General features: G+C 46.7%; 1 protein-coding gene across 1 annotated transcript; it reads right to left on the bottom strand.

Annotated features, from left to right (window-relative positions):
• Window positions 1-792: 792 nt before the first annotated feature.
• Window positions 793-26,039, bottom strand: ANAPC1 (anaphase promoting complex subunit 1). Its single transcript, XM_066316638.1, has 47 exons — window positions 25,729-26,039; window positions 24,808-24,969; window positions 24,609-24,660; window positions 23,942-24,051; window positions 23,689-23,771; window positions 22,772-22,845; window positions 22,390-22,535; window positions 21,532-21,752; window positions 20,695-20,904; window positions 20,329-20,424; window positions 19,993-20,083; window positions 19,838-19,903; window positions 19,546-19,683; window positions 19,077-19,217; window positions 18,781-18,841; window positions 18,304-18,491; window positions 17,827-17,901; window positions 17,422-17,687; window positions 17,122-17,213; window positions 16,659-16,807; window positions 15,591-15,669; window positions 15,486-15,522; window positions 15,325-15,395; window positions 15,018-15,196; window positions 12,924-13,150; window positions 11,687-11,805; window positions 10,991-11,262; window positions 10,219-10,453; window positions 9,382-9,473; window positions 9,106-9,240; window positions 8,901-8,983; window positions 8,710-8,788; window positions 8,340-8,414; window positions 7,733-7,809; window positions 7,453-7,543; window positions 7,306-7,359; window positions 6,840-7,033; window positions 6,528-6,614; window positions 6,028-6,145; window positions 5,183-5,260; window positions 4,793-4,860; window positions 3,682-3,820; window positions 3,034-3,120; window positions 2,510-2,605; window positions 2,159-2,357; window positions 1,566-1,700; window positions 793-1,078 (listed from the first exon to the last, which is right to left on the bottom strand). Exons 1-47 carry the CDS (start codon window positions 25,939-25,941, stop codon window positions 963-965), a joined length of 5,856 nt encoding a protein of 1,951 aa, XP_066172735.1. The 5' UTR covers window positions 25,942-26,039; the 3' UTR covers window positions 793-962.

The raw sequence follows: 26,039 nt of genomic DNA on the forward strand, positions 1-26,039 counted from the left end.
CCTCCCAGGGGAAAGAACATCCAGGATTGCCCCATGAGATCTCGTGGCTCCTCTGATTTCCCATCTGTTCATGGGTTCATTGAATTCACATAAAGAAGGTGCTTGTGGAGTAGGTTTGTTAAATTAAACAAATTAAACTGTTTTTATTAAATTAGAGCAGCTTCTGAACAGCTTAAAAAAAAGGGGATGAAGGTTGGAATTTGTCACAGGCTCTGCCTCCTTCAGGACACCTCAAGCAATTGGAAAACCTCAATGAATACACAATGAAGTTGTTTGTTTTTTTTTTTTTTAATAACAATTAGGCTTGTATAATTTTTCTACTTTTGCTCTCTTTTTAATCACTCCTGGTTGTCTTCCTCCACCCACTTGTCCCTTTGCAGAATCCTTTGGCTCCCTTCCTTGAGGATTCCCCTCCTTGGGAAAAAAACTGGGATAAATCACCACAGAAAACTGTTAAATTTGGAACCAGAATAAGCAGAACCCAAGCCTTTGGCTCTGGCTGAGTTATCCCTTAACCTCTGGCTGCTTTTTATGAAGAAATTCCATGTGTTTGGTGACAAATTAAGGATTGCTCTGCACAGAAACAACAAGGAATGAGCCCTGCTCCAAGTTCATCCAGGAGGATACACAAGGAGGAAGGGAACACAAAGTGTTAAAATCAGGAATTATCTCCATTGTTTGAAAATAAGATCCACCACAAGCAAAGGAGTTCTAAAAGCAAGAAAAAGCACCATTCCCAACCAAAGTCTTTCCTGAATTCCCCACAAAAAACCACACATTTGCAAACAAGTCTTCGTTACAAAAGTAAATTTATTATGACCTCACTTTTATAGCTCTTTTTTTTTTTTTAAATTCCTCATAACAATTTATAAATAACTCCTGGTCGTGGTTACCACAGCTGGGGGTGAGTCTGGTGTTTGGGAAGGTACAAAAAGAAGGAGATTCTGGGAAGTTTGGTGGGACTACAGCACCATGGCCTGGGGATTCCCGAGGAGCAGCGGAGCCAGGCGCAGGAGTGCCCGCACAGGCACATGCAGCCTCCGCAGCTTCAGCAGCAGCTCTGAGAAGTTTCTGCTCCCTAAAAAACATCCAAATCAAAGGAAAAGGGTGTAAAAATGAGCAAAGGTTTGCCTAAAACCGGAGGGAGAAGCTCCAGGGAGCTCTGGAGGTGTCATCCCATGGATCCGTTTGTTGTGTGCCGGTCGGAAAGTGAAGTTCTATAAACAATCTCAAATCTCTTTTAAAAGAGATCCCAAATCCAGGAAGAAGGACAACACAGAGAAGAACACCCAGAAGAGATGTGTGTAACAGGCAGCTGGATGCCCAAACACAGGAATTTGTGGCTAGCACAGGATTCCTGGGATAGGATCCAGATCCCTCATGGATGTGGTGACATTCCTGCCCCAGCCCTAAGGAAGGAAGAGAGCTCCCAAAATAAAGGTACAGCTGCCTTTCTTTTCCCTGAGTAACCTCAGGACTTTTGTATTCCTCGGCTGCTGGAGAGCAAGGAAAAGCTGCCCAGTGGAAGGATCCAGGATTTCCCTGAATCCCTGTTCCAGACTCACCTTCCAAGCCTCCAGCTGCCAGCTGCCCTGGTGTGGGCACAGAGTGGTAAATCAGGAAGCACGCCAGCATGCTCAGCTGGGATTCCTCTGGAGCTTGTCCACTCAGGTAGGAATGCAGGGACACATCTCCTCCAGCTGCAAAGCACAATGGTGACATTTGGGAAGCAGGATGTCCACGGATAAATCGCACTGAAGTCTCCATTCCCCACAGAAGGTGAGCTGAAAGGTTGTTTTTTGACCTTCTTCCTTCTGCCATGGCCACCCTGCTGTGGTCACAGCTTGCTTTTGCTCTGGGAAAGTTTTCTCTGTGCAAGATGAAGAAGGAATTTTCTCTGGGAAACATCACCTTCTCCACTAAAAACCGCCCCACCACTCCAGGCAAACACAATTCTCCAGGGAATGTTCCACACCAAACTGAAAATGCTCTTCCTTCCCTTATCAGTTTTCTGTACTTTTGAGGCAAGAATCAACCTGGATCAGCAAGACACGAACCAGGTAAGCAACAGGGGATGGAATGAGATAGGCTTTAAGGTCCCTTCCAACCCAAACCATTTCAGGATTCCAACACCGGTTGGACTGACATTCCTCCTTACCTTGAAGCCACTGATCCAAAGTTTTATCTATGGTGCACTTCATCACCGGCAGGAATTCCGAGTTCATGAAGAGCCCTCGGGTTAGATTTCTGCTCATCCTCTCCTGGTGGCTTTGGGAGCTGAAGAATTCCAGCACCAGCTTCATCTGCCACAGCTCAAAGGTCTCGGACATTTCCCGCCTTTCCAGCCTCCTCACGGCCTGGCAGTGGGGAGAGCAGGAATTGGAGCAGGAATGAAGCAACTCCTCAACCCCTGCCCTCCCTCCTCTGGAAAAGCACATCAAATGGCTGCTCTTTGTCCCCCAAAAGGTGGGAAAAAGTGTTGTTTCCAACAGCAACAGGAGTTTCCTACCTGGTCAATGGCAATGTACGTGGGCAGCATCTCTGGATTCTCCTGGGTCACGCACTCGTAAAGAATGGAGGAGAAAAGATCCAGGATTTCTTGTTTCTGAGGAAAGACAGGTGTCAGGCACAATTTATTCCAGGTTACTGACTCCATTGAAGTTAATCCACACAGTGGCATCACAGGAATTTGGGATAACTAACGATACCACTTGGCTTCTTCCTTGGGATAAATGAACAGAGTTTTATGCCCTCCCTTAAATAATTTTAAAAGAAATTCCATATAAAACACCTTCTGTGACTTCCCCATAATGTTTCAGACTCTCTCGAATGTTGAACACATTCCTCAAGGAATCTGACAAAAAATCCCAATATCAAATCAACAGAAATCAGAGGATCTCCCTTGTATTACATAACATCCTTCAGGATATTCCCTGTTCCTGCAGATTGCAGGGCTAAATTCTGCTCTAGAGTTTAAGGCAAGTTTTCCCTACTTTGCATCCATGGAATAAGGTCCACACCAACACTTCCTACCTGGCCCATGTTCACAGTTGGTTTGCAAAAATAATCAGCGAAGGAGAAGAGAGCGGGATCGGAAGTGAAAGCGGAAATTGCTTCTGGCTGGGGAAAAAAAGGGATTAAAACACATTCCTAAAATGAACCTTTTGGATTTGTGCACAAAGATAACAACAACTGATTTCCAAAGTGTCCAGAACACAAGGGAGAAAACCGGAGCCCACACCAAAGGTTGGAATCCATGTCTAAAGGTTGAACTCAATGATCTAAAAGTTGGACTCAATTTAAAAGCTAGACTAGGTGATCTAAGGGTTGGACTCAGTGATCTAAAATTTGGATTCAATGATCTAAAGGTTGGACTCCATGATCTTAAGGCTGGACTCAATCTAAAAGTTGGATTCAATGATTTGAAGGTTGCACTCCATAATCTAAAGGCTGGACTCAGTAATTTAAAATTTAGATTCAATGACCTAAAGGTTGGACTCCATGACTCTGGAGGGCTTTTCCACCCTAAATGATTCCATGACCAAACACTTCATGGGCTGGACGTGTCCAACACCTGTGTCTGCCCACAGCATATGCAGCTACACATGGCTGTCCTGTCAAGGCCATCAGAATTCCCTCCCTCAGCAGCATTCCTGGCAGGAACCATCTGGGGAGTGGTACCTTGAACGCCCGCATTTCCAAGTTGTGATGGGTGACAGTCTCTGCCAGGAGGCTGCGCCAGCCCATGGGATCCTCTTTGTAGGAGAGCTGCCCAGCTCGGAGCTTCACGTACAGGATGCCACCCTTGGAAAGGATCGACCTGGAATCGCAAAACGAGGCCAATTTACAGAATTGATAAAAGAGAGGAAATTCAGGCTGGATATTGGGAAAGAATTCTTCCGAGTGAGGGCCGGGAGGCCCTGGCACAGGTTGCCCACAGAAGCTGTGGCTGCCCCTGGATCCCTGGAAGTGTCTAAGGCCAGGCTGGATGGGGCTTGAAGCAACCTGGGGTAGCGGAAGGTGTCCCTGCCCACTGCAGGTAGGAGGTGGAAATGGGTGATCCTTAAATCCCTTCCAACCCAAAGCATGCTGTGCTAGTGGACTCTGCTTAATTTAATCCTTCCAGTTGACAAGAGGGCAATCAATGATTGGACTCATTATCTTGGAGAGGTCTTTTCCAACCTAAATGATTCTGGAATTGATTAATGGGAAGTAAATTACCTTAAAGCACCGCATTACTGAGCAACGATGCAGTTGGTTTCTCCCACCCCTCACTGGGGCGTGCAAAGATGAGAATGATTTCCGTCTGTGTCCCCCCCGCCCCCTCCAGATCCTGTGTTCCGGTAAAATCTCTGGTTCCCACAGCTGCCCCCCATGTTTCGAGTGTGTCATGAGGGCGGGTGGCACTTTGTGACATGGAGTGACAGGAGAAAAAGCATTTCACAGGGCAGTAACAGTCCCCAACAGTCTGGGAAACGTGACATCACCACCACTCAAAACCAAACTAAAACCATGAGCTGTAGCTGCTCTCTGGTGCCTCCATCCCACTGCCAGCCTCTGTGGGTTTTACTATCAGGTTTTCCCCGACCCTGTTTTTTTGCATGAATTATTCACCTCAATGGGTGAAACCCAACTCTGCAGTTTCTTTCTTCCCCCCTAAAGTGCTGTCAGATGCACAACAGTGACTTGATGAAACTCAGGTTTCTTTCTGAGCTGTGGGAGGGTTTAAAAAAAACATGAAATACGATTACTACGAGGTCACAATTCAGTTGAGCATTAAAAAAACACTTACTGGAGATGAGTCGTTCCCTTGCTTAAATCTATTAATAATTCCCAGTACCGAGGACCCTTCACTCTGATCTGTCAATAGAAACATTTTATTACTAAATATAACCAGAATCATTGAATTAAGAGGTTTCTACTGTTTTTTTTCTGGGCTGTTTTATAGTCTTGCCCACACAGAAAATTCAGCAGGAGGTTTGTGTCTCCTACAGGGAATTCCCTGCCGCATCAGATCTTGGAAGATCTTGATCAAGACAGAAGACAGAGAATTGTCTTTGGAATCATAATGGGACAATGTCATCCTGAGTCAGGCTAAGGAATCAAAAACCATCAGATCTCAGCTCTTGAGATCTGTGACACAAAATCCAGGTGATTTTCCATTAAAGCAGATTTCCTCTACCTGCTTCAGTAAGTGGAGCTCTGGGAGAAGCGTGGGTGCCATCAGCTCCTCGGTGGCCTCTCCATACCACTGTGTGCCCTGCGAAACATCACGGGAGTCAGGTTAGAAAAGCTCATTTCAACGGGAAAAGGAAGGAAAAGGGCACAGGGAGCGTGGGGAATAACTGCCCTGGCAGCAGGCAGGGGGCTCTGTTCCTACGTAAACAGAGGACTCATGTCAGGAACCACAGACTTCCCAAGCTGTTTTTTCCATGGATGTATGGATCAACACCTAATGCTGGGCAAGGCTGAAACGTGAGGGTTTGGGAAGCAAACTCTAATGGGAACATGGAGAAGTCTTTGCCAGAACCATAGAGCTGCAACTCTTCCCCCAAAAAATTCCAAGAACTCCATCCTGAGCATCTCCCTTCTCCCATATAAAATAAATCCCACAGAAAGGACTCTTTCCTGAAGGACACCTGATGGAAGCACCAAGGAGAAACACCAAGTTGCTCATCTCAGAATTAGGAGGCTTGGAAAACCACAAATGCTTCCAGCCATCTCTGTGCCTTTGGAAATCCTTCTGGAAGAGGGAGAAGAGCCTGGGTCAATCAGGACACCCTTCCTTGCCTGTTTGAAGACTGTGGTGACTCTCCCTGTCCTCCCTTCTGCTCTCCAGGTGCCAGCAAAGCACACCTGGAGTGTGAATGGGTTGAGCCCAACTCTTCACTTACTCGTGCAGAATTCACCTCGTCTCCACCACAGCTTGAAACCAAACCCAAGACTGGAGGCCACTCCAATGAAAACTAAGATAAATCTGAGTGTTTGGTCATCCCACAGCTCCTCAAGGCCTCCCAGACACATTACCTTGTAGGTGACCTCGATGAGGGCGTAGCAGGGGGTGTTGGAATCCACATCCACGGGAGTGAGGAGCCTGGGCTCAGCCGCCAGCACGTACAGGTGTCGCAGTGCCTGCAGGTGGTACCTGGGGTGGGAACCAGGAGCTCAGCACGGGCTGGGAATGATCCCAGGCACCCAATTCCAGCTCCACACCCAAATACAGCTCGTGTAGCCGTGGTATTGGTTAATTAGCAAAACAGGGCTTAATGGAGCAGAACCAAAAGTGATTAAGGGTCAGATTTTCCAGCTGACCAAACTGGAGCAGCCACATCACAGGAGCACAGCAGAGCTGGTGTTTCCTCACTGACCAAAGATCCCTACCACTGCATTTCTTCCATTTCCCACTTTTTTTTTTTTTTTTTTTAATGGAGAACCTCCAAAAATTGATTCTTTGTAAAAATCCATCATTTGTCTTCTGTAAGAAGATGGTTCAGCTGAAGGAAATGGGATCCCCATGAAAGCCTTACCGATTGTCCGTGCTGTGAACAGGGAAGTGAGGGTACAGAGCACAGAGAAGAGCAGCAATGGAGGAGTTGGAAGTGCTCAGGGAATATCTATAGGAAAAAAAATCATTATAAGTTAGTTTTCCTTCTAAAAAACACAGGAGGCCAAAATATTTTCGTGGGATGAGGAAAGGAACTTTCAAAAGTGCATGAAGACAACAAGACTTTCTCTTCCTGCAGAGGACGCCCTTATGCATCCATGTAATACTAAAAAAACAGGGAAATGAAGGAAATGGAAATAAGGACTGAGATCTGCCTTTGGAAAAGGCCCATTACCTTCCTCCTCCCAGGAAGAGGAGCCCCAAAGCCATGTGGTGAGCCAGATGGAAGCCGTAGTTCATCTCTCCGCCTGTCTTCTTGTGCATGAAGCGGCAAAGCTGGAGCACTTTGAGGTCCCCAGAGCCAGCCATGACCATGGCCAAGGCCAGGAGCAGGACACTCAGGCATGTTTCCAGGTTGTAGTGACCTGTCTTCAAGCACAACAGAGAGGTTTCATCCCAATTCCATAGCCAACAGCACATTCCAGGCGGGATGATCCACCACTTTCTACCCTGGAGCTTGGAAACCACATTCCCCAGAAAGAGGGAGAGCCAGCAAAGTCCTTCAGTGATTCACACCCTGCCACACCCTATATAACATGTGTAATTCAAGAAATTAAAAGTGCTGGGTTTGTTCCCATTGCGGTTTTGTGAGGGTCACACAAAGCCATCTTTTTGCTGGAAGAAAACTTGGAAAAACTTACTATGGATGCTGTTGGAGCTGACAAACACTTCAGGAAATCTGTGGCGTATTTGTACTAGAAAGAAAAGAAATGCCCAATGAATATGGATCCAAAAGGTGAGTGACAGCTCCCTGGGAAGTGAATGGAATAAAATAACCCTCCTCTTACCAGGCACTGAAATGCTGCCAGGTTTTCTGACCCGGCAAAGCGAAATCCCAGGGATAAACACGCTCCAGCAATGATGTAAACGTGAGCTTGCCTAAGGAACAACATAAACAGGAAATGACTAAATGTTCCTCTTCTCCTCATCTGAATACACAGCACAAACTCCTCCATCCCTTAAAAATAAAGGGGAGCACTCATCCTTTATAGGATATCTCATGTGACAAAACTCTCCTTTACAGGACAGTAAAATTCCCTAGGAGGAGATTTTTGGGAGGTTACTCACGCCAGCGTTTCCAAGCTCAGGTCTTCAGAGGAAGGCAGCTCTGTTGCATGAAGAGAGATAATGTTCTCTCTTATGATCTGTAAAAAGCAGGAAAGGAAAATAAATCCAAGGGAAAACTGACGACTAAATGAAACTCTGGCCATTAAGAGTTCGTAAGTTACTCCAAACAGGTCTAAGGGAAGGAAAAGGTGTTTTTTCCCCAACAGAGACCATCAGCATAATGTAGTTCTTGTACGTATTGAGCTCATTTGGCCTTAAAAATTCCATACAGTATCTTGGAATATCACTGATTCCACTGTTGGGAAGTTATTCCTAATGGTCAACTCCATGCAGCCGTTTTGGATCTGGCAATACAGTGAAAAATTTAACTCCCTTCCTTTCCCCTGACATCCTTTTGTGTCTGGAACAATCCCATCCCTCCTCAACCATCTCCTTTCCAGTGCCTGGTGCTCCTAAAATCCAGGAATCCCATGAAACAGTAATCTCTGTCATGTTAATGCTCATTTCCCTGTGTTCCTGCTATGACTATGGAAATATCCACATGGAAAGCATTCCAGGGAGGTGTAAAACTGGGAAGCAAACACACCACACATAAACAAACACCTACCTGAGGCACATTGCTGTTGACCCACTTGGAATTGGGCAGGATGTCATCCCACAAAATCAGACATCGAGCCAGGGTCTGGAAAAAGGGAGAAAACCAAATTGTGGGGGAGAAAATTTATCTATGGAATTGAGAAAAGCTATAAAAATACAGCTAAAAATTTAATGTAACTTTCCTCATAAATTGTCTTTCATCTATTTCTCCCTAAATTCCGTCTCCATGACAAGGAAGCTGCCACACTACAAGGAGGAATTGTTGGAAGGGGTGAGTTTGGCTGGGAAGCAAAGGATTCTGGATGACGGGCATGTTGGGCTGGAATTCTTAAATTCCATCATTTAAATAGACTGAGGAATGAACTCAAGAAAAATCTTACCCTCAACAAAAGGAATTCTGGTTTGACAAAGTCTAGCAGATACATGGTGTCTGGTGCTTTGAGCCAGTCAGCAATGGATCTGCAGGGCATGGCAAAGGAAAAGGGTTTCCAGGTCACATTCCATCAATTCCAAGACTCAGCAGAGCCAACACGAGGGCAGTTTAACCCTGCAGGAATTCTTGGGTCAATACCTGTTGTTGGTCTTCAGGTAGATCATGGCAAGTGCAAGGGTGGCACCTGGACATGTCACATCCACATTGATGGTGTCTCCTTCCTGGAAAAACACAGGGAACACTTCCCACAGGTTCACTTGGAAGGGAATAAGGCTCTCAAAGTCACAGAGACACCTCCCAGACTAGCAACCTAAATGAGCTAGCTAGCACTGGCACCACGTACCTTGATTTGGTAACTGGGAGATTTGTGCTTCTCCCTGTGCATTCCTGCCTGGAATCTCCTGTGTCCCCCCACCATGTACTGGTAGAGCTGCTCAGGAACGTTGAGGTCTGACATCCCAATCAGGTTACTGCCATGCTAAGGAATGGAAGGAAGGAAAACCATGGAAGTGACTTCCTCTAGGAGAAAAAACCCACAGGCAGCTGGGAGCCAAGGATGGAACAGCTCTTGGAATGCCATCCCAATGGATAACCAGTCTCCTAACTGCAGCTGACTTACCCCAAGGCACACCATTCCCAAGGCCAGCCCTGATGCCAGGGAATAAGACTCTCTGTCCGTGCAATATTCCATTTCTGGGCCAGGAGGACGCCCTGGGGAAACCAAACCAGCAAAATTCACCTTCGAAAATTCCAGCTTATTGCTTAATTCCCACTGAAAGGAGGAAAAAAAAAAATCTGTCCCTCCCTTCCCCTCCCTGGGGAAGTCCTCAGTGGAATGACAGAGAACTGGCAGTTCATCCATCCATTCCCAAATAGCAACTCCCTCCTAAATGCTATGGTTGGAGTTTAGAGCCATGGTGAAGATGCTAAGTGTAACTGAAGATACTTTAAGATCCCGAACCAATCCAAATGCTGTTGCTAAAAAAAGGATTGCACATATCCAATTTCCAGAAATGCCACAATTTCACCCTTAAAATTAATCCTGTTTCCTGTTTAATTAACCACACAGTCTCCAAGTATAGCCCCATGTAAAGATGGAGAAAAGCTATTACAAATGAATTCAGAATGAGAGTGCAAGTGAGATCATAAATCTGCCATTCACATCAGCTCTTAAGGCCTAGGGGTTAAAAACACTTAACGTTCCAAACAGGAGAATTTAGGATGCCAAATTTCCAGGTGGAAGAAGTAGGAACAGTAACGATGCTGCCACATTTCTTTTCCTAAACCCAGTCATTTTCCTTTTTACGCTGCACAAGCTCCCAGGAGGGACTGTGAGGTTAGGAAAATGGCAGGAGAATGTTGTGGTGGGAAGGTGCCAGTGTTACAACTCCCAACTCCCCGGTGCACATGGTGACTATCCCAGCCCTCATCCTGTTTTTCCAGCGCTGGCACCCACCTATCTCAGCCAGCAGCACCTCGGCAGTGTGCCTGTGGGCAGTGCCCTGGTAGACCAGGCCTATCCCGACCACGGCAGCCACCTGGACGTTGTGGGGGACATCCAGCTCCGTGGAGGTGGGTGGCAACAGGGCGGGGATATGGATGCTCAGCAGGCGGGTGATGGCCATGTCCATGGTGCCCAGCTTGGCAGCGGAGACGCCGAGCAGAAGCCCGATACTTGTCATCTCGTGGCCCTGGGCAAGGGTACAAGGAGCAGTGAGGCACATCCAGGAATGGGAAAACCCCCGTCCCAGTGTTCCAGTGGCCTATCCCAGTGAGCCATGTGCAGGCTGGAAAGATCTGGTGGTAAAACTGCTTGAAATCTTTAAACAGAAATGAAGTTTCCTCATTCTGCGGAATCTCAGAATGTTTATAAATGAAAGGGACCTCTGGAGATCATCCACTCCATCTCTCCTGCTAACTCAGAGCAGGTGACACAGGAATGCATTCAAGTGGGTTTGGAATGGAATTGCTTCAGAGGCTCCATGCCCATCCTGGACAGCCAGTTCTCCACCACTTTCATGGAAAGAAGTCCTTCCTCAAACTGAGAAAGATTCCTTCGAACCCAAACCATGCACCATGACCATAATGAAGCAACTCAGACATTCTCCCACACCAGTTAACTTCCAATCCAACAGTTCAAAGAAACCTGTTGATTTTTCCTTCCTTGTTTTGCCTAAAGAATCCAATCCCAGCGGGACCTGGCTCTTGGATGTGCCAGAAGGTCTCACCTTTGTTAGGTAGTCATGGATGTTGAGGGTGGCCAGCTTGGTGAGGTGCCCATTGAGGCCCAGGGCCATGAGGAACCCTGCGTACTCATTGGCCAGCTCAGCGATTTTGGGCTTGTTGTAGACGATCCAGGCAGAGTCGATCTGGGAAGCGGGAGCGATCTTCAGGCCGGCAGCCACCCCGTTGTGGAAGCTGGCCCAGCAGGCCATGTTGGGGGGGACATCAATGTTCCCGCTGTTCAGGTCCACAGTGGTGTTCCTCGGAGGAGCACGGCCTACCACGGGAGAGGGGATAACAGCAGTCAGAAAAAGCCAAGCTCTTCATCCAGTACCAAGTGAGGGAACGGCTCCGATCCAAGAACGTTCAGGAATGTCAGGATGGCCCTTTGCAGGATCTCCATCCTGTATGACCCCAGCACTGATCAGTTTAGGCCATTTTTCCACTTCTCTCTCCTTCTGCACCTGATAAAAGGTCTCAGTGTTTGATAACACTGGCCCTGACCATTCCAGAAGGATCTTCCACCATTCCAGGCGGCAGATTCAAAGCCCAAAGGAGCTGCTTTTCACAAAACCCACACTTGAGCCATGAAGTTCTTGGTGGAGAAGATGCCAAAAAAAAAATGGGTAATGAGATAGCAGCTGGAAGAAAGCCCATCCTGGCTCTGGGATGGACTGGGAAGAAAGCCCTGACCAACATACCGGTGAGGTTCAGCTTAGGGATGGGCAGCTGCTCCGTTGGCACAGGATGGTAGGAGAACAGGGTGAACATTCCTCGTCCAACTGGGAGTGCCATGGTTCGCTGGCACAACTGCAGCAACCTGGTGGGGAGGCGAATTCAAAACCATATCGAAAATTTTCCCAAATATAAACAACCTACAAACAACAGGCACTGGACAGAACCATTTTTCCCTCATTGTGACTTCTTCCCTCTCCTTTTGAACCAAATCTGTGGTCCTTACAAGGTTCATCTCCAAGATGCCTTTTAGCTATTGGAACCTGGCACTACTTTTTCCTTAAAGCTGTGTAATAAATCCATTCCACAGACACTTCCCAGCCATGTCAGAAGTGAGGTGAGTGGAGAAAGCCAAGCCAAGGTGGTTGCCCTGTGAGATCCTGCTATGAGTGGTGATAATACCGAGTAATAACCCACGTACAGTGGTAATAAGGTGCTCCCAAGAATGCCAACCACAATTCTCTATGATTTAGTCTGGACACACTTTCTAGACTCATTAGATTACTCAGCTCCCTAGGTCAGACTCAGAGCATGCTGCATGATAATGGTGTTCTCAGGTTTGCTTTTTAATTTGGTTTTTAAGGGAGAGGTTTTTAACCCCCTCGAAAAGTGAATAAAGAAGCAGGACAGGGATAATCAAGGGCACTGGGCACAGTTTTCAAAGGAATGGAATGGGACAATGAATGTGATTTCTGTGGAAGTCCAAGGCCCCCTGACTCACGCCCAGCCTATCACAAAGGATTCTCCAGCTTTAGGCAGGGTATGGATGGTTTGGTCTCTACAGAGGAGGTCCTGCTTATATTTCACTTTTTTTGGGCAGAAGAAAGTAATGTGAAATCTTTTCAACCCCATCTGACCTCAATGTGCTGTTTGGAGTGTCCTTCCCAAGAGTCCCCAACTCCAACACAGCAGAACTTTGATATCCACGGAACTCCAAAGACTTGGATTATGACTTTTTTTAAAAACAGATTCTGAGCCTCCAAAAATATCCCCACAACCTTTCAGCTGACTGAAATACTGGGAAATAGAAACAGCTGGAAATGGAGAAAGTTCCAAGGCCACATTGGATGGGGTTTGGAGCAACCTGGGATAGTGGAAGGTGTCCAATGGCCATGGCAGAGGTAGGAATCAGATGAGCTTTAAGGCGCTTCCCAACTCAACCCAACCCAACCCAACGCATTCCGTGCTTCCAGGATTCCTTACCTGTTTTCCTTCTCCTCAATGTACTCATGGTCACTGGCTTCTGGCATCTGCACCACATTGACCCGGACGGGCCGGGCGCTCTGGAGCAGCCTCCGCACCTCCTGCACCCTCAGGTCCTCGCTCCAGATCAGGGACATCACCTCCTCGTTCATGTCGTTCATGCCATCCTCATCCTCCTCTGACTCAGCTGCTGACGGAATATCCGAGGACAGCACCGTGCCCACGGACTGAAAGGGGAAAGGAAAAGACAATTCCAGAGGAGAAAACTGCCAGGAGGGCACCACACCCTGAACTCACCCAGAACAATGATGGGTCTGTGCATAGGAGGGATGGACACACAGATGGAGGGTAACAGCATTCCAATGCTCCTTACAGGAATTTAAAGGCCTGAAGGATTTCCAAACATGGAAATCGAGTACTTTTGTACAACAAAATGGGATAAATAAGTGAAGACTAGAGATGACACCTCAAATACATTGAGGTGACATGTGACAGAGTTCTTGTCCTTTCAAAACCCTTCCTTGTTTTGGAGCAGTCATAGGAAAGGGGTTTCCTTTCCCTCCCTACACTGCCAGGTTTGTGATTATCCCAGTTTGTGATCAGCCCAACCAGAGCTGCTGTTCTTCAGATTCTGCTCCAAACCCTGCATTATTTTTCAAAGTGTTGAAGTTTTCACACAACGATTTGGATTCGCACCACAACCACCTTGGAAAAGCAAATTACCCCTTAAAACAAACAGCCTGCACAGCAGAAAATCCCAAAATTCCTCACTAACTTGCGATTCACCACAGCACCAGAATGGTTTTAGAACTTCCACACATAACTAGAAAAGCACCAAAGTTTAGGAGCACTCTTGGAAAACCCTTTTTCCATGCAAGATTAAAGAAATGCCTTTCTAAAACTCTGCTCTCCTGTTTGTTCACATCACACAAGTCATGAGACCTAAAGGGAACAGATCTTCCTGTGGTTCTCCAGGAACACATACATGGCAGTAAATGAAGAGCTGATCAATGAAACCAAATTTTTCTGGTAAATCCACGCTCAATCTCAACATGCAACTGCACCACCCAGAGCAGCAGGGTCCGTTCTGAAACAGGAAACTCCACCCTGCCCTCCTGAGAAATGACAAACAATTTGGGGTTTGAAGCTCACTTTGGCCTTTTAAGGTCACATCAATTAGAGGCATTGTTATAAAGTCACTGATAAAATCAAATCTATCATAATTTTTGATGATTCGTGAGGGTTTCGGTTGGTACAGCTTTTACTAGCAGCAAACAAAAAGGATTTTTCGTGTGGTGGCAGGGGAGTTTGACCTGGAGTTAGTTGACCTTTCTGCCAAATTAATTACAGTTTTGATATGCAATTAGTCATAAAGCCTTTGTTGTAGAAAACTGGAATAACTTTAATATCCCTTTCCAAGCTGACACAGCAAAAAGGGATCTTGACCAAGATGGACTTGAGATTCCAAATCCCAGGTCCTGACTTTGGAAAAGGGTCCCATCTTCTGCCATGAAGGGGTTTTATGTCAGCCTTAAGAAGATTTTTGGCTTCCAAAAAAGGACATTTCAGTGAGATGCAATTCCTTGGGATGCTGGTGATCGCCACCATCAGAAGAAAATGTTGAAGAGAAAACACCACGCTGTTTTTTTAATCATTTTACCTCAGGATACAAATACCTAAAACCTTTTTTTGGGGAAAAAAAGAGAAATATGGCAAGCATATTTCCAAATCCAGCTCTTCTAGCGGAAAGAAGTATGCTGGCCATGCCAACACAAGAAGCCACTGGCAAATACCCACTTCCTTCTGCCATGGTCTGATGGCAGACTCTGGAGAAAGCACCAAAGAACAGGAGGAGGAATCCAACAGCTCTGGAGGCAAAACTTTTGTCTAGATTTGAAAATGTGATTTATCTTGAGTCTTCCCAGCTATCCATGATTATCCATCCCTGCTGGATATTTGTTTTCACACCAAAATCCTTGTACATGTAAAGCCTCCATTTCGTCACCCTCAATGTGGGAATTAAGCTGGAAATTCCTGAGCTGGGTGCTCTGCCCAAACCCTGGGATTGGAAAACCCGTTTGTGGCCATACTCACAGATTTTCCCTTGTGCAGGCTCTCTTCCCAGGCCTGTTTAGACAAATCCTGGCGGCCAATGAGGAGACAAACAGCTTCTGGCCAGTCCGAGGCAGGCTGCTCCCGGCACTGGTAGATGGCATCTCGGATGGGAAGGGCCACGCCAAAGGGAAGAGATTCCAGATCCCTCAAGGTGAAACCTTAAAATTAAGGAGGGAAAAAATCCCAAATAAGTGTTACCAATCCCAGACAAAGAGTGTCTCTTGCTATCCAAGCACATGGTTGGAATGTTGTTGCACATCTGGGAATGTTGTTGCTCTGCTCTTACCAACACTGGTCATCCATAGGACCAATTTTTCAGCCAGGCTGGAAACAGAAGTGCTGGTTTTGAAACTGCACCTGGAAAATTAAGAAGAAGCCAATAAAAGCTCATCCAGAAGTCAGCAGGAAGTAACAAACTCAATAAAACAACACCAAAAGCCTCCATACCGATTGTCATCCTGCTCCATCTGCTGTTTCCGCTGGCCTAGGAAAGACAAGGCTGTGTTAATCCCATGTTTTCCAAGCTTGAGGCACTCCTAGGAGCATTCTTACCTGATGTGATCTTGTACAAATAATGGGAGGCTTCATTCAGCACAGCAGTCTCGTCCCCAAGGATATACAGAGCCACACTCTGGGGAGGAGAGACACCAAAAAAAGTAATTTTGGGGCTGAAAGTCCTTTGCTTCCTGGAAAACCAGGCAGGAAATAACTGGAATACAACCTCAGAAGTGGGGCAAGTGTATTGTGAGGAAAAGGACACTGAAACAACTGAACAACAACAAACTTTAAAGCTTTAAATTTTTGGGAAAAAATCCTGAAACAATGCACTGAATTTTCCCACCTTGCTCCAGAGATAAAAGATAAATATCTTGCCAATGCAAAAACAGGTTCCCAGTTATCTCTCTTGTGTTTCTCATATTCCATTGCTCCCGCAGGAGACACACATTGTTTGTAGACACCCTTTTCCACTTGGTTTCCTCCACATCTTGGGTATTTTGTAAAGGTTCCAAGTGAAAGGCTGTTTGGTCCAGCCAGCAAAATCCAAGGGATCAGTCACTCTATTTGGACAATTCTGGGAAAAACCACATCTGCGTAAAATGATTTTGTGGGCTTTATGAAGATCCTTCAACTCTGAGCGCTGCTAGGGCAGATCAGGCAGACAGAAAAGGGAAATAGATCCTGGCTTTTTCTACCTGTTTTTCTCTTTAGGCACCTCAGGCCCAACACCTCTCCTCCTAGTTGGAAGGGTTTTCCCATCAATGAGTAAGGAAGTGATGCTGACCAGGAGATACCATCAGCACTCACAGGACTAAATACTGATGTTGGGGCATACCCAAAGAGAAAACCGGGGAATTCTCGTTCCCAAAATACAGATAATTCCAGATTCCATCATGACTTTGCACAAACCACAGAAAAATACAGAAGCAATGAAGCTGCTCAGCTCCAACACATCCTTCCCACCTGGAAAATCCATGCAGTAAATTAATCCCTCTGTTATCTCACCTTCCTCTAGGGATGTTTCAATCCCAGGATATTCTGCAGCTGGAGCAAACCCTGCCCACAGGGCAGTGCTGACAAAACAAGGCACATTCCCTGTATTCCCTGCCCCCCAGTACTCACCAGTACCACCAGTTTGCTCCTTTCACAGATCCCTGGTAAGTAGGGATAAGGCTGCACTCCCTCTCCCTTCAGGCAGGAACTCAGCCACTGGAAGATACTCGGAGGCTCAGCAGAAAAAAAGGAGGGATGGAGCATGAAACCTGTTTGGACTTAGGATGAACAACAAAGACAATGAGCTCCAGGGAAAAGGCACAAGAATTCCTCACCGTTCCTATTTCCTCCAATATTTCCTTCAACAACAAAAATTCAGCATTTCCCCCCAAAATTTTACAGATCCCTCCTGTCAGATGGGATTTTTTGACAGGAATGAAAACTCAAGGTATCTATTTAGGAAATATCTAAACGGAATGCTTATCCCTTCATCTCAAAGGAATAAGCAGGGGATAATCCTCCAGAATGAGGGGAATGTTAAAAACAAAAGGAATATCCAAATGTCATGGAATAGCCAAAGGCTTAAACTCACCCTGGTCAATTATGCAGGTCTGTCTCGAGGTTTTGACAAGGGCTGGGTAGTCCCTGTAGTAATAATCCATGTAAGCTTCCAGTTTTAAATCCCTGGAATGAGAGAGAGGGAAATCACAGACTGGGAAAAAAACATTCCAACCTTCTGGATGCCACCTTTGGGCAGCTGCACTACTGAGGAAGAATCTGGAGCATGGAACAAATAGGAAAGGTTTTTAATATTCCTTTCCTTCAAATACAGGGCAAGTTTGCTCCAGTTTGGGCAATCCCATCAAAATAAATGATTTTCCAGTGGGAATACCTGGCCAGCTGAACCAGGAGAACCACGAGGGAACGGAGTCCTTCTCCCATCAGACTGTTCAGTTTGAGTTCCTCGTAGATGAGGTGGAGAACAAAGAAAATGGCAGGAATGTGGGAGAAAAGGAGGGTGGAGGAATCCAAACTAAGGCTCTGGGAAAAGTCATCCTTGGAAGCCGAAACTTCCAGAGGGTCCAGGCGCAGAGCTTTGGCAATGGGATGAGACTCGAAATTCTTGTGATAGTCAGAGCTCAGGAGATATTCCCAGTCCTAGAGCAAGGAAACAGAGAAGAAAGAGAGAGAAGCCACAGTGAACATAATTTCCAGAAAGGTAATTCCAAAGCACTGTTACAGAGGAATTTTTTCCCTAAAAACCAAGCCAAATATAACTGAGGGAACTATTTCTTACCTCATCTGACCCAGTTTCTGATGGCCTTGCCTTCTTTGGAGCAATTACTGGAGAGAGTGATCCTTCAAAATCAAGCTACAACAAATAAAAGAAATAAACAGAAAAGAAATCAATAGAAAAAGAAAATTAAATAAAAGCAGCTCAGAGTGAAATTCCCAAGGTTTTCCAGGTGAATCACAACATCCGAACTCAAACCAAGTAAGACATGATGTGGTTTAAGGTACTTCTGGATTTGCTGAACAAACCCCAGAAATCTAAAATCCTCTCTAAGGAACAACAATCTGAGTTGTGACCTGTGTTTAAACTCAGAATCAATTTAATATGGACGAGGTGAACCAAGTTTAATGCAGCAGTGCTGGGTGTGAACTGGAGTCAAACCTCCATTGTTTATTTTTAATAATAAGCACCTTGTAAATGCATCTCATGATAAACACAGAGTAAAACAGGCCTGAAAATGAGAAGAATGAATTTGCTCACATTCCGTGTCCAGCAGAGCCTCTCAGTGTTGTAACCCATCATGTTCATGAGACAGGTGACAAATAAATTCCACTCTGAGTGGTAGCTGGGCCCTCCCGGGGCATTGTAGGCATTGTACCACTTCACCAACATCTGCACAGCTGTTTCCTTGGGCAGGATGGCTTTCACTCCCTGCAGGCATTTTTTCACTGTTGGAGAAGAAGGAAATCATCCATCAGCTCTGGTTTCCTAGGATTTGCTTCCTCAGTGGTGGAAATCTCCAGAGGTTCCTCTTGTTGGACCTGCTTTTAACTCTAAATAAAGCCACAAAACTCTAACAACTCTTCCCTGAGTTGAGCACAAATCCTCCGATTTGGAACAAAAATAAGGAAAACCACTCCTTTTTTTGCTCATTACTGAAAGTTCAGTCATGTCTGAACTGGCATCTCAGCCCTTCCTCAAGCAAACCAAAAGCCATCTAAAGCTTTGGAAACCTACCTAATTCCGAGGTGGCAATTTCAGGAATACTGATCCGAACCATGGTGTTATTGCTGAGCTCCTGAAAAATCCAACAAAAGTGGAGATAAATCAGGAAATGCATCAAGTGCAGGCAGAGTCCTTTTCTATCAACTCAGAACTCATTAGTGGGTGAAGGTATTTCCAAATCCTGGCTTTTGCTACGTTAAGATGCAGAATTCAGGCACCAGCTCTGTGAAACACTGGAAACCTTGGAATTATCTTAAAATAATTTTTGTTACCAGAAGTGTTGCCCTAAATGACAGGGAAATACCTACTAAAGTCACTCTGTTGTGGACAGGATCCCTCAGAGCTTGGATGAAAGTCCCAAGCTGCTGGAAAGTGCAGTCCTCAACATAGGGGGAGTCGTGGAGCTTAGAAGAATCCCTTAATTCCGGAACTGGTGACAAAAGCACACTCTGGAAAATGGGAAAAATGAGCCCCTTTTAGAGTTCAAATTTAATTGGAATTCAGAATGAAAGTGAATCTGAGTAAAGAACAGCTAAATTTATTTGGTTTAAAGTACTAGCAAGAATCTTGGAAACATCTACAAATCTTTCCAATCCCTGCCTTGGAAGTTTTATGGCAAACAGAAATAAACAGGGCAGCACCACAAAAATCTTCTTTCAACACAGTTTATTCAGAGGATTTACAGAACAAGAAGGAAAGATTCAATTCCAAAAGACACCTCAGAAGATAAACAACCACAAATCATTACAACAAAAGGATTACTTCCTTATTTCTTACCTCTTCCAGGGGCCCCAGGTGCTTGTTCAGAGGCTTGGATGGAGTACTGACACTGTCCAAGGGAGTGCTTGGCCGAGGCATTGGGTTGGACATTGTCAGGGATGGAGCAGGAAGCCCAGGAATAAAAACCTTTCCCACCTTTTTGGTGGAAAAAGGAAACAAAACAGTTGAGGTTTTTCTCTGAAAATAACCCCCACAAAAATTATTTAATTGTCCCATTAATGGCATGGATGCTTCAGAACTCCCTTTCCAGCACTGCACATAAATTAGGGAGGGAAAAGGTGATGCTTACCCGAACCACTCCGGAATAAAGTACCAGATTCCCACTGCCTTCCAGAACCAGCAGAGTGTCAATTCCCTGGAATAATCAAGCAGCACATTCAGGTCCTTGTGTTTAATTAAGGAGGCACCAGCTGGATGATAAGGACATTCCATAGCTAACAATACCTCCACCGGAGCTGCATCCTTTGCTGGAATATTGGTGATCGATCCAAAGATCAGCTGTGATTTATCGTTGCTCTCTTGGAATTTTACACACCTAGGGATTAGGGAGAACAGGAAACAAAAGGTTTGTCCTGGGTGTTGTTAAAGAAAGAAAACAGACTTCCAACAGTGCAGTGAATTTTTTTGTGGGTTTCATGTTTCCTTCCTCCTTTTTCCTGATTTGCCCAAAATAAATCCACTTATTTTTAATTTTCTAGTTAATTAAACCCCCTGATGTACTTCAAGCTGGGAATTTCTGGAGTGCTTCTCCTGGTTCACCTGTCCCCAAGGAATGCTCACCTCAGCTGGAGCTGAGATTCCACTAAAAAGCACAGGAATTTCTGCCCACAAAGGTCAGTAGAAATGAACACTTTGGATGCCTGGGAATTCTTCTCCCTGGAAAAGAGACACAAGGACCTGCTTTGGAGACTTCATGAAACCATTCAGAATGCCTGGGATAGCAGAGCAGGGAAAACTGCTGCAAGTGCTCAGTTCTCTGCAAGGGAGCCAGGCACTTATGAAGCATAATTTCCCAAAGAAATCAGGGAGTGCAAGTCCATGAACTGACTCCAAGATGGTTCCAATTGCAGAAAAAACACTGAAATAAGCTGGGTTTTCACTTTTAATTCCTGCTTCCCAACTCTCATCCCAAGAAAATCACCTGACCTCATGTTTGGGACCGTTTCTGTCCACAGGTGATCGATGCAGAGCTCAGGAACGATTGGCTCGGTCTCCGGCACAAGGAAGGAGTCATTGGAAATGGAATTCGGGGAATGGGTAATGTTGGGTCTCCTCGGGGACTGGGCACTGCTGGAAAAGTTGAACCTCTGCACTCCAGAGAAGGAATGGACTCCCAGGGCTGGGGAATGGGAGCGGCTGCAGGCAGAGACAGGATACGGATGAGAAGGAGATCTTCAAAATCATGGAAAAATCAGACATTGATGTGGCAAATAAATGGATCTTCAAAACTGACATAGAATCAGACATTGGATATGGCTGAGAAGTGGATCTTCAAAATCAGGGAAAATCCCAGGGAGCTCATCCACTGACTTTAAAACCCTACCAAACGCTAAACCAGGAACTAGCTCACTGTTGATTTCTTTTAGTTTTCTAGCATAGAAAAACAATTCTCTAATTAATTTTCTAGGCATCTTTGTCCAAATCCAATAGAAGAGATCTCAAAAGAATTTCAGATGGTCCATTCCATAAAAAATCCCTCCTAATCTCTTCCCTCTAAGTTCTTTAGGGAATCCAGCCCAAAACACTCCTGCGACTCAAACACCCTGCAGACATTCTTTAATCCATGACAGAGCAGTCTCCTTGGCTCTGGCACAGGCATTATCCTCCTGTGCTACCAGGGTAACGGCACAGGAAGGGCATTTCAAGGAAATTTCAGGTGCTGCAACACAAGAAGCACCTGAGCCTTGGATGGAAAGACAAGAGAGCAAAACGTGTCCACAGTATTCCATAGCTCCCATCCTTTGATTTGCTGTGGGTGCCCACCTCAAAGCAGCCATGTTGGAGATGGTGGGAGAGCGGGATTGCAGGTTGGGAGAGGAGCCGGATCTGCTCTGGCTGTGGATGGACGAGTAGTTCTGGAAAGGGGAGCCCCCAGGGGAGTCTCCTTTGGAGAGGCTCCGGAGATGAGTGGTCAGGGAGCTGCTGGTGGCCATGTGCTGGGGGGTGCCCCCCTGCTCTGGGAATTTCAGCACCAGGCTCTGCTCCTGGGAGGAAAACCAATGGCATGTGGGCAAGGACAGCCAGGGAGAGGTTCTTCCAACAGCTTTTCCTGTCAGTTATGTGTTATAAATTCATGCTCAGCCTACAGAGTTAATCCCATCAACTGCTCTTCCACTCCCACAGAAACCGCTCCAATGGTTTTCACAAAATCCCAGGATTTGGTTGGAAAAGACCTTAATGCCCAGCCAGTTCCACCCCCTGCCATGGGAAACACCTTCCCCTATACCAGGTTGCTCCAAGCACTGTTCAACCTGGAACATTTCCAGGGATGGAGCAGCCACAGATTCTCTGGGAAACTCTGCCAGGGCCTCAAAACCCTCACTGTCAAAGTTTTCATGGCACTAAGTTACTTTCCACTTTTCTTAACCTTCTGGTCCAACATATGGAACAACAGGCTAATAACATAATCCATGACCATCACCACCACATCATCTCCCTGCTCCAGGCAAATCCATGGAAAAAACTTCGTAAAAATCAAAAGAAGCTGCCCCACTCAACATCTTACTCTTATAAATGAAAAAAAAAAATCCCAAATCCCAGGCATTCCTAACACACATAAGGGCACAGAAATGTACACAGCTGTTTTCCAGGGATTTTTATTCCCCAGGGAATAAAGTGTACCTCTGGCTTGACTCTCCTGAGGGCCCAGACCATGTGTAAGCTCTGCACAGTGTCGTAGGTCATCACTATGGAAGGGTCAGTGCTGAGGAACACGATCCTCAGCGTGTGGTCAGCAACATACTGCACCCGGGATGATCCAAACACTCCTGAAAAACAGGGATGCATTCCAAAGGATCAGCTCCACAACACTGCTATGAGCATTTCTCACACTCTCTTCCTTCCACAAACTGGGTTTCTTCCCTCAGCAGCTTCCCTGTTCATGCAGCCTCTCTAATTGCATCCTTGGAAATGACTCTTCCTGAATTTCTTGATACAGGGAATGCTCCAGGGACACACTGGGATTTGCTGCCAGCTTGAGGGATCCCAGTGATATCCAACGTACCTCCAGATTTCCAGACCAGAGGGCTGATCTCATCCAAAGGGTGCAGCATGCTGAACATTGTTGGCAAAGGCTCCCTAGAGAAAAGCCAGACAAATTAGAGTCTGGAATGTGACAGCAGGAACAAAGATTCCATCTCCAAAAGCTTGGTGGACTGACCGAGTAGACTCAACTTTTCAGGACCTGTATTCCTAATCCCAGCTTTTTCCAAGGACTAGAGAATCCCAGAGGAAAACCCAAAAGAGTTGATTAAAGCTGCTCATCAGTGCATTGTCCAGCTGCTTCCTTAGAGATCCACAGAAGGCTTCCACAGGGGCTGGGAGCCTCAGCCAACAAGGAGTGAGATCCTAACAAAAGGGAATGGGATCCCCACCCAGCAGAGTGGGATCCTAACCCAACACGGAATGGGATCCTGCAACTGAGAGAAACTGTCTCAATGACAAGCCACAGTTGCTCATGACAGCCTGGAATCAATTCCCAGGACAAACCTTAATGGAATCAGGCTGTTGGTTCCCAGATCCTACTCCCAGGACCCGTACTCCCAAATAGTTTTTAACACTCAGCTTTGAGTGTGCTCACTCAGAGTCACTAGGATGGGATAAAAAAACTGGAAGAATCACATCAATACAATCCCAGACTGGTCTGGGTTGGAAGGGACCTTAAAATGATCTCATTCCACTCCCTGCCACAGGCAGGGACATTTCCACTATCCCAGGTTGCTCCAAGCCCCATCCAAGCTGTCCTTGAACACTTCTAGGGATGGGCCAACCACAACTTCCTCCTTTCCCACACGATTTTACTTTTTTCTATCAGAAACACATGGATCTTTCACCACTGCCCCCCAACTCCTCCTTATTAGATTATCCTAATTTTTTATTAGATTATCCAACAGCAAACCACCCAAATTCCTCATCCCGTACCTGGGTGGACTTGGAGGAACCTCATGGGAAGAACTGCTGCGCTCAAATAATAACCCATATTTGGTTGGCCAGACATTTGCAACCTATAAAAAAATTACGGATTTATAGGGGGAAAAAAATGAACCATCTCCTGTATTGATTATGTTTGAGGGTTTTACAGGAAAATAAGACATTCAGGCTTTTTTATGGAGAGCTGAGGAATGTAAACGTGGAGAAAGATATTTCACTTTTTGAAAAGTAAGGCAGAAGTTACCTGGAAAGGCAGAGCAGCAATGTAATCCTTCCCCTCCATGCTGTGCACGTTTATGCAGGAATTCTGCAAAATGCAGATACATTTCTCCACTATTTCCTCACTGCCTGAAACTGGAAAGGAAAAAAAACCAATTACACAGGGAAATTTCGCTCTGTTTCAGACATCTCTTACACACAAAAAGTAAATTCTGACATTTCAAGTTGTGAATGACCTCTTGGAGTGTGTCCACAGAAGCGAATGGGGCTGGGAAGAGACTGGAAACAAGGAATGGCTGAGAAAGGTCAGCCTGGAGAAAAGGAGACTCAGAGGGGACTTTCTGGCTCTGCACAACTCCCTGACAGGAGGGTGCTGCCAGGTCGGGGTCAGGCTCTGCTTCCAGGGAATAAGGGACAGGATGAGAGGAAAAAGCCTCAAGTTGCACCAGGGAGATTCAGGCTGGCTATTGGGAAAATTTCTTTCCCAAAAGGGTATCCAGCCCTGACACAGGCACAGGGCTATAAAAATCACGTGGATGCGGCGCTTGGGGACGTGGTTTTGTGGTGGCTTTGGCAACAGCTGGACTTCATGGTCTCTGAGGGTTTTCCCAACCTAAACAGTTCCATGATTCTGAGCCAAGGGAGCTGAGCTCTGACTATTTGCCCAGCAGCACAAGAAGCAGGACACTCACCATCAGCTTTTTCTGATTTCTCCTGGGGGATAGTGAAGTCACACCACAAGGCCTGAAACCCAACACAGCATCATTAATTCTCCAGAACGACCTCCTCCTACACAGCATCACCTTCTCATGTTCCCTCAACTAACCCTACCCCAAAACACTGCCTGGAGAGGGTCTGCAGATTCAGTGCCCCTTTCCTACATTTCTGTACCTGCAGGACGGGGCTGTCGACAGTGAATGCCTTGTACACAGCGGACGCTTGGCTTCTGCTGCCCTTGCTCCAGATGACCACGTTGCTGGCCACGTACAGCTCCTCGTCGTAGTCCACCTCCTCCCCAACATCACTGATGCCTTTCCTCAGCTGCCAGCTTTCCTGGAAAACAGGGGTTTGTCAAGGAAAAGCCAAAAGACCCACGGGTGTGAAGAGCTTTGCCAGTTACAAGGTGCTGGCACAGAGAAGCTGTGGCTGCCCAATCCTTGGAAGTGTCCCACGCAACGTTGGACAGGGCTTGGAGCAACCTGGGATAGTGGAAGGGGGTGGAATGAGACGATCTGTAAGATCTCTTCCAGTGCAAAAGCCCCTGGCATTCCACGGTAAAGGACAATCAAGATCCATTTAGATTTATTTTGATAGAGGCCACAGAGCAATGGGTATGGGAGACCCTTTATGGAGTTCTGAGATTTAGAGTGAACCCCCTTGCTCCCTAAACTGCTTCTCAGAGAGGAGGTGGGATGTGGATGGATCTCGTCTTAGGCCTGGTCTCCATCAGAGCTAGGGGTGCTCACCTGGAAAACAGAAGCCTCTAAGGAGCCCTTAAACCCGCTCCAGTGCCTAAAGGGGCTCCAAGAGAGCTGGAGCGGGACTTGGACACGAGTCTGGAGCGACACGAATGGCTCCCCATTGCCAAAGGGCAGAGTTAGATGGGACACTGGGAAGGAATTCTTCCCCGGGAGGGTGGCGAGGCCCTGGCACAGGCTGCCCCATCCCTGGATGCCAAGGCCCGGCTGGAGGAGGCTTGGAGCAACCCGGTCCAGGGAAAGGCGTCCCAGCCCGCGGCGGCGCGCGGGAACCGGATTTAAGTTCCCTTCCCTCCCGACCCCCCTGGAGCCCCCAGCTCAGGAAGGCTCGTACCCGGTGCCGGTCGTGGATCGTGACCTTTCGGAGGGAGCCCACGAGCCCTGCGGCGCCGTCGGAGGAGCAGAGCTCCGGCGCGGGCTGGAGCCGCCGCAGCTGCAGGCTCAGGGCGCTCGGGTGCCGCCGGCTCTGCTCGCGGCCCCGCGGCGCGAACTCCTGCAGGTCGCCGGCCGCAATCATCGTCGCCCTCTCGTCACAGTGGTCCGACATGGGGCCCCGATATCCACATTATTTCCGGGACGCTCCGGCGGCTCCCGCGGGCACCGGGACGCGCGGGGAGCGGCGCCAGCGGCCCCTCAGGCGGGCGC

Source organism: Sylvia atricapilla, chromosome 3 (genome assembly GCF_009819655.1).
Source record: "Sylvia atricapilla isolate bSylAtr1 chromosome 3, bSylAtr1.pri, whole genome shotgun sequence".
NCBI lineage: Eukaryota > Metazoa > Chordata > Aves > Passeriformes > Sylviidae > Sylvia > Sylvia atricapilla.

What these genes read in the sequence shown, in the direction of transcription:
- ANAPC1 (XM_066316638.1), bottom strand. Translation starts at nt 25,941, where the DNA reads ATGTCGGACCACTGTGACGAGAGGGCGACGATGATTGCGGCCGGCGAC. An exon ending in TCATCGAGGTCACCTACAAG is followed by an intron (nt 5,261 to 6,027) that starts GTAATGTGTCTG and finishes GATGTTTCGCAG; the next exon opens with GGCACACAGTGGTATGGAGA. An exon ending in TTTGGATCAGTGGCTTCAAG is followed by an intron (nt 1,701 to 2,158) that starts GTAAGGAGGAAT and finishes TGTGCTTTGCAG; the next exon opens with CTGGAGGAGATGTGTCCCTG.